The 8,798-nt window shown below is 39.5% G+C and overlaps 1 protein-coding gene across 1 annotated transcript; it reads left to right on the forward strand.

Annotated features, from left to right (window-relative positions):
- The first annotated feature begins 6,283 nt into the window (after positions 1–6,283).
- LOC125544149 (myosin IB heavy chain-like) lies at positions 6,284–8,575 on the forward strand. The gene is made up of 4 exons (XM_048707733.1): positions 6,284–6,578; positions 7,429–7,747; positions 7,944–8,002; positions 8,294–8,575. The coding sequence occupies exons 1-4, from the start codon at positions 6,344–6,346 to the stop codon at positions 8,332–8,334; spliced, it is 654 nt and encodes a 217-aa protein (XP_048563690.1). The 5' UTR covers positions 6,284–6,343; the 3' UTR covers positions 8,335–8,575.
- The last annotated feature ends 223 nt before the right edge of the window (positions 8,576–8,798 follow it).

Here is an 8,798-nt window from a genome sequence, read left to right on the forward strand (position 1 = left end):
AGCAAGTTCTTTAATCTGCAATTTTCATCAGAATTAGCAACAAATTCCTCGGGAGAGGGGTTAGAAACATCACTCGTAGTTGTTGCAATATTCTTGATGATAGAAGTAGATGTTTCAGCATTAGAATCAGCATTGCAACGCTCTGGGCATTGTAAGCAGGGAGGCACAAAATCATCAAGAAGTTGATTAGATTGCTCGGCGAAGAGAGAAGCTTTTTCTATCGCTAGCACATTATGAGACTCTTTTAGTGACTCGAGTTCTTGATTCCTGTTAAGGAGTTCATCTGATAAACTCTCGTAGTTGACTGTAAGGGAATCATATTGGTTGGAAAGATCATCAATAGTTGAAGAAAAAGCATCATGCTCTTCGATCAACTTTTGATTCTTCTCCATCTCTTCGACCAGTAATCCTTCGGTTTTCCTAAGACTTCTCTCAAGTTTCTCAAGCTCATCTTGTTGAGATTTTGCAATCTTAACTAGTTTAGCATAGGCAATATATTTGGGAGAATATTCATTCATAGATTTTTGGTGCTTTGCTGATACCTGATCCTTATAGATATTTGCCATGAGACAGACTACGATTGATCCATCATCACTTGAAGCATTGTTATCAATGCCTGATTCAAGTGACTTCTCAGATGATTCATAAGCAATGAAAGCATTGCTTATTCCTATCCTTTTGTGAAGTTCTTCATCTTTCGATCCTGATTCGGAAGTCTCATCTTCGGATTCCAGGTTCATATCATCAGATGCTCTACCCAGCTGTGATATTCCCTTCATGGTTGATTTGATGGTTGCTCTGGCGTTCACGTCAGTGGCTGGTCTCATCGAAGAGGATGTGAGAGATTCATTTTTCTTCGAGAGCTTAGTATGACGATCCATTCGAGTGAATCCATTGCAGTGAAGATACTTCCATCTATTGCTAGGTTTTCCTTCCCAACAAGGACAGCCTGCTTTGAGGTGGCCGAATAGTTTGCACTTGAAGCACTTCATTTCTTTCGGAGGTAACCTTCTTGATGATTCAGGCGGGTCAAATTCGTCATCATTTGTGAGACACCGATTCTGTCTTCTGAGATCACTTAGCCTTTCTGTGAGCATTTCTAGTTCCCTTGTGACAGTGTGTTGATTCTCGACGTCTTCTTATTGTGAACTGCCATAGTGTGAAAGGATTTCCCCTTCACTTTCCGAAGAATATTCTTGATGTCCATTCTCAAGTTTCACCTTTTCCTCGTGGATAGACAACAACGTCATGACCTCGACATAGTGAGGTTCTTCATAGTCTGGTCTTTGCTTGATTTCATCTACGATTGAATCGAAGGTTGGATCAAGAGCACTCAGCAGCTTGTTGACCACATCTCTATCGGTGATATCTGTTACTCCTTGTTGATGAAGTCTTTCAACAATGTTGGTCCACCAATCAGTAAGTTCCATGGCACTTTCCTTACGAAGACTTCTGAAACCAGCAAACATAGCACGAAGCATTTGAGTGTGAGAATCTGTTCTGGCAACGAATTCTTCATGGGAATTTTTGATAGCATCCTAGAGTTGCTTAGCAGTGTCAAGCATTCGGAACCGAATGAAAATTTCTTTCGACTGACTTTCATAGATGATATGTTTTGCTTGTGCATTCAACCGCAGTAAGGCTTTGTCATCAGAATTGGGAGCATCAGGTTGCTGAATGGTGAATCCATTTTCCATAATCTGCCAAAGTTCTATGTTGAGGGCTTGAAGTCTGATTCTCATTATCTCTTTCCAGTAGAGATAGTCATTCCCATCGAAGATAGGAAATCTTTCAGAGTGCGAGGATCTACCTGCATACGACATACTCAAAACTCCAAGGTGGTTAAACCTTTAATAAACAGCGATAGGGAGAACTTGCTCTGATACCAATTATTAGGACTGAGAGTATATCGACTAGAGGAGGGTGAATGGGAGATTCAAAAATTCTTGCGAATGTTTTGAACAGATCGCAAACACAACAACCGGAATAAGGTTCGATAGACAAGAACTCAACCAAGCATGCTATTGAGGAACATATCTATCAAGATAGGAAGTTATAATGGTACTAGCATAGGATATCACAGGTTTCACAACAATGATGGTAATGCAATATGCGAACAAATACAGAAGCATGATAGAAAACATGACATGAACTACAAGGGAAAACATGAGTAAGAACTATGACAAGGAGAATGAACAATGATGCGGGGAAAGTATGTTGGCCTAATCAAGTGCGAAAAGGAATGAAAACTACTTGGAATGACTACTCTAAATGATGGGAATGCAATAGGGTGAGCAACAAAAGATAATGGATGTGAACGACAAAGATGATAGAAATGAAAGATATGCAACAGTCAAAGAATGATCAGATAAACTATCGACACAGCACGAAAGTAAACTGCTGAATGTAATGTAGTAAAGTAGATTGAACCAGTGGTGCTCGATGGCGACAGAGAGATTTGGTAGACCAGTTCGGCCTTCTACCAAAGGACTACGTCTGGTTGGAAGGGTTGTGATTTAACACAGAAGATAAACTCTCTTCACCCTATTCTCCTTCAACTCGGAGCTGATCAGACTCTAGTTGATTTCACTTGTGCTAGATACTTGTCGGCGATCTCCAAACCTTCGACAGACCTCTTCGCAAACCACAATGACTCTTGGTTGCTGAAGATCTTGCTTAGTGAAGACAACAACTCTTCAACACTCGAGCTGACACCTATCCGTCTAGAGAGTGCGCAGCTCTCAAGAGTAATAGGTACACGAACTCTTAACTCAGAACTATTGTGATGCTCAACCACTGTCTAAGTTTGGGCTCTTGATTTTTCTCTCGGTGGATCTTAAACTCAAATCACTCAGAGAGAGGTTGCTCAATCAATCTTCCCAGAAATCTTAAGCGAAGCAGCCAACGGAAAACATTGGAGCGGGCTGGCTATTTATAGCCGCAGCCTTCCCTGATGGGAAATGACCAAATTGGACATGTGGAGCAGCCAATGGCCGAACGACGCGAGTCCAATGGTCGAAAATTTGAGCACAACGGTCACATTCCTTGCGGAGAAAGTAATACTAAATCCTCAGTTCGAAAGATATCTCCTGCAGCATGAAGAACAACGTCTACTGCTGGCAGGTAATCATTCGAAATAAAAAGAGATTTCTCTCAATCTCGCATAGGTTTTGGGCTAAGCATCATAGCGGATCTAAGCTTTGAGAACCTATACCCCTCTTAATAGTACGGAGGTCCTATGACTCAAAAGAATGAAAGAAGAAGAACAAAATGATACTACGTCTTCACTTTGTCTTCGACTTTCTATTCGCCGTAGTCAATTCTCTTCGGACATAATCTCCGAACCAATTACTTCATGTCAGCAATAATTTTTTAGGGTTTAACTCCTTCACAACAATCTTCTTGTCTACATGGCTTCAACAGATGTAGCTCATTCTTCTCTGCAACGCAGATATTCTACGGTGAAGTTCCTCGTAATTTACACAAAAGACAACATTCTCTTCGGTTCTGCATGGACTATTTCTCTCTGTGTGCACTAGCAAACAAATCAGCCAATGCCTGTTTCTGTCAACAATCTCCAAAACACAAGACGACAAATATTGCACCAACACTTCGTCGCTTAATAGGTGAACTCCTATATGTCGCTTTATGTGACAATTTTGGTAGCGATTTGCAAAGTGACAACCCGACTGGACGGACCCATTGGATGCAACAGGAAAATTGCAAAAAAAAGGGTTAGTGCACTGGCGAGGACTCGAACTCGCAACAAGCCTGTTATCGATTGCGTCTTCCTAGAAACCAGAGCTAACTTTCCTACAAAAAAGAACCTAAACCTGACTAACGTTTGCGATTGAAGAGCATCACGAATCATAAAATAACCAACTGGAGCTGCAGAACCAGACCACCATACTATAGTGAAAAGAATGAGCTAGCGTAGCAAAAAAATTCTAAAACAATTGAGAACCATTTTTGGAAATAAATGTGCAGATTTTTTTCAGATTTCGAACATATTTTGGAAAGTGCGAACATTTTTGAAATTTTCAACGCACTTTTGAAAATAGTAACAATTTTTTAAATCCCAAACATATGTTGAATTTGTGAACAAAATTTTAAAAATGGAAACATTTTTTGAAACCGTGGACACCTTTTGAAATTCCTGATTGTTTTGAATTTTTAGCAAATTCTGAAAACAAGAACATATTTTGAAACCACTGACATGTTTTTAATTAGTGAACACATTTTGAAAAAAAAATCTTGTGAAAATTGCAAAAAATGGAAACCACGAACACTTTCTTCAATAACTGAACATATTATGAATTAGTGTTCAAAATTTTGAACTCAAATCATTTGTTAAATTGTGAACAATGTTTTGTTAAAAAGGGATCATTTTTCTTTTTTAAAAAAATTGATGTGCGAGCGGTCGATAATTTGTGAATGGATTTTAAATAAAAGAACATGTTTTAGAAATTTTAGACAAAATTTTGAAAACACAAACATTTCATTGAATTTTTGAATAAATTTTGAAAATACGATCATTGTGTGATATTTAAGAAAAACCATAAACCGATAAAAAGAGGAAAAAAAGTTTAGGAACCTTGAGGAGATTTCCCAAACCAGTCAGGAACCTTGCCAAAACCTGGCTGCCCCACACGTACAAAAGCTTTACTTGGGCCGGCCCATTTTACGAGCTTAGGATGTGCGAGTGGTCGATAATTTGTGGCAGCGCGCGACAAATAGGGATCTTATATACATAAAAGAGTCATCCGCACTAACTTATGTAATTATGGATTTGGAAAGGGCCCGCATCAACATGCAACCCATGCATAGGCAAAGACCAACCACCACATGTGACCATGTGTGGAAACATGTTTTTCATTCTATTTTTTAACTTATTTCAATAAGTAGTTTACACTATACATGATCAATAAGTCGTATATATTTTGAATTTTGGTTCACATGTTATTAATCTATATAATTTTTGATATTTCACAAATTCAAATCTCATAGAATATTTTGTAACTGATTCCCGCAGCAACGCGCGGGGCTCCCGCAACATCCGTCTCGCAAAATAATAAGCGTGCCATAGCAATTGCCTTCTTTTCTGGACGCTGCTATATGTCGCGTTCAGCCAGCACACGCGCTGCACTCGCGTTGGGGGAAGTCCCAGACGGGCCGGCCCAGCAGCGCAGGAGCCACAGCCTGTTTTTTTTCCTGTTTTCTGCTCTCATTTTTTGCTTCAGTTTTGTAATTTTATTTGTACTTTAAAAATATTATACATACATACATATATGTATATATTACAAAAAACACTCTTCAAAAACACATTTATAAAAAATGTTGAATAAGTATTAGAAAATGTTGAACAAGAATTTAAAAAATGTTGAACCAAATATATGTTCAACAGGTATTAAAAAATGTTTAACAGGTATTAAAAAATATTGAATGAGTATATGAAAAATGTTGAACAAGTATTTGAAAAATGTTGAACAAGTATTTGAAAATGCTGAATAAGTATTTAAAATGTTGAAGAATTATTTAAAAAATGTTGAATAGGTATTAAAAAAATGTTGAACGGGTATATGAAAAATGTTGAACAAGTATTTAATTTTTTAATAAGTATAAAAGTATTAAAAAATATTTAAAAAATGTTGAATAAGTGTTCGAACAATGTTGAATGTGTATAAAAAAATTTTTGATCAATTTTAAATAAATACTTTTAATATATACGAAAATGTAGAGTGAAAACAAAAACAAACATAAGAAAAAACGAAATAAAAACAAAAATTGGAGAAGAAAAAAGAAAAGAAAAAAGTAAAAGGAAACAAAGTGCAAAAAAATGAAAAAAATGGAGATGAAAAAAATAAATGAAACAAAAGAAAAAAAGAAAGAAAAAACAAAAATCTAGTGAAAACCAGATCTTGACCTTCAACTACGGTTGCGCCAAGCTACTTAGCACGAAGCCGATTGTAGCCTAGTGGCAAGACGCGAGCTGCATCATCGCGGAGACCGGGGTTTCGATCCTCCAGTCTTCCATGTTTTTCTCTGTTATTTTGAAGTCAAGCAAAAGAAAATGGACCTGCCCGATTCGTAGGGCAGAGGAAGATTCCCTCGGCGGGAGGAGGCTATCCTATCGCTTAAAGCGATAAATAGCCCTTGCGGTCTTTTCTAGGGGCCAGCCTAGCTAAACTTGAGCCCAGGCAAAGCCCATCACTTCGGCCCAACCATTGCAAGCAACAGAGCCCAAGTTGAAAGTCACTAGCGGCCAGAGCCCTCTTTTTGTCTGTTCTAAGAAAAAAAAAGCCCTTCTCACCTGTTGCGTGGTTTCCCCAAGTCGGTCTCGCCGATGGATCGATTCCGGCCTCTCAGGCGGATCCAGGTGGAGCCCGAGCGCGCTGACCCGCCCCCTCCCCCGCCGGCGGTGGCAATCGGCGGAGCGGCGGAAATGGTTCCGGCGCCCGCGGCCGGGATGCTCATGGGTGCCAAGGTGCGGCGCCGCGCGGCCGTCTACCGCGACTGCATGGGCGACTACATCGGCGTGCACAACGACCCGTGCCTGGCCAAGATCCTCGCCAAGCAAGGTGCCGACCCTCTCTTTCCACATCATTGTTTATTTCCGAGTAGTATACTTTGAGTGTGGTCTTATTGGAGGTCGACTGATTCGGTTCGTGGTAGTCTTCTGAAATGGATCCGGTGCGTTTGGTAGTCCCCATGTGAATTTACCCGGTGTGAATTGCGCTAACTTGAATGGTCAAATCACGTCTTGGGTTGTCTGAACTCGGCGAGTTTAGCCCCGGTAGTGGAGCGATTGGATCAAATATTTTATGCGTACCTTTGTATGAAATAATAGAGGGACTAGAGTTCTACTGCATTTTATGTCTTTTTCTTAGTGTCCTACTACCTCTGTAAAGAAATATAAGAGTGTTTAATCACTAAAGTAGTGATCTAAACGCTCTTATATTTCTTTACGGAGGGAGTACTTGTGAAATTAGTCAATTCTGCCATTACTGCATTGACAGGTGGTGGGGCGCAACATAGTAACTAACTAATGGTATCTTCTCTAAGTATTCTTGAATATTAAGAAGTACTCCCTCCGTTCCTAAGTGTAAGTGTTTTTAGACATTTCAATATGAACTACATACGAATGTATATAGACAGTGTAGATTCACTCATTTTGCTCCGTATGTAGTCCATATTGAAATCTCTAAAAAGACTTGTATTTACAAACGGAGGGAGTACTGTTCTAGCGCATGGTCGTAGGCTCCTAGCTGTGCAAGTCTGTAAGAGATATGCACCATAGGTATGGCAATTGTTGGTTGTCACTAGCAAGTGTCCTGTTCATGGACAACACCGTGAGCATTCGGTATTGTAAGTTCGTAACCGCATAACCTCAGTCCGTAAGCATGTAAGGTGATCCTTGGTATATTGCAGGGGATAACAAAGTTCTGTTTGCGGACAAGGTGTTGAAGTTCACTCAATCAGGAAAGATGAAAAGGCGCATCCTTGTGATCACAGACTTTGCTCTCTACCTTGTCGACCCTGATGCTGATATATTGAAGAGAAGAATAGCACTTGCAGCTGTTGATAAGCTATGTATAAGCAAGCTCAGTGATAACTTCTTCGCAATCATTGTGCCGACCGAGTATGATTGTTTAATGGCCAGCACTAGAAAGAAGGAAATTGTTGATGTTATAGTTAAGGCTATCCAGAGCACATCTGAGTATGAACCTGAGGTGGCTTCCTCTAACAGGTAAAAAGTTAATTTATTAAGCTTACACATTGCTTCCTGTTAACCATAATACATTTGTGTCTCACATTTTAGCCCAAGGCTTCATTTTAATAAGTGCACCTAGCCAAAGGCTTTGATACAAAACCTTAGATGTCTGCAAACATGTACTGCTTTTACTGGTGTACCAGTCCAATTCTTCAACGTTTTCTTTCTGCAGGTTTGAGTACCATGCTGCTGCCGAAGTGATTAAAGAAGTTGAATTTGAAGAAGCTGATGGTACGTATTATTGCCGACAGTGCAGTATATTGCACAAGTGTTATGAGCATGCCCTTTGTTTTATCATCGTTATGGCTGGATTGAGTCATTTAGTAGGTTTTCATTTCATGGGACAAGCTACTGTGTCCATTGATTCTTGATTGACTAACCTAATATATAGTATCTATTTTCTACTGTATTACACAAGGAGTGTAAAATGCATTTTTTAATTGCCATTGCTCCTACAAACAACTACAGTATATTGAAATGTTTTGCTCGATGGGTTCTCATGTTCTGCAATTCCCAATCCAGGACGCGTCAAAACTAGGATCACCCTCAAGGAGAAGCCATGATTCAGAATCATTTCGCTAGCTCCCTGTACAATGTATAGCTCTTGTAATCTCGGTGGATTCTCACATTCACTTTGTGCGGCAAAGTTGAAAGATACACACTATTCTTTTGTTGTGTACTGCATTCTATTTTCTTGCTTTTGTACGTGGAAGAAGTGACCTGCCATTTTGAGGACCCATGATCGAATCTGTGGAATCTTGTTGTTATCATGACACTTTATACTGCTCTGGATTTTCTCTTTCTTATCATGTCATATTTGGAGAATATAACAAGTCTTTTCTTTTTTGAGAAAGAGAATATGACAAGTCGAGCTAGCCCGTCCTGCGCTACATATACAACCATCTTCCTAGTTGCATCCTTTGAGAAGGCTGGGAATAACACTACCTGCAAACAGTAGACTGTTGCTGATAGCTTTGGCTGCGTCACGGGGGACGTCTGCTTCTGTTTGCTTAGCGCATAATTAATC

Source organism: Triticum urartu, chromosome 3 (assembly GCF_003073215.2).
Source record: "Triticum urartu cultivar G1812 chromosome 3, Tu2.1, whole genome shotgun sequence".
In the NCBI taxonomy this organism is placed as follows: Eukaryota; Viridiplantae; Streptophyta; class Magnoliopsida; order Poales; family Poaceae; genus Triticum; species Triticum urartu.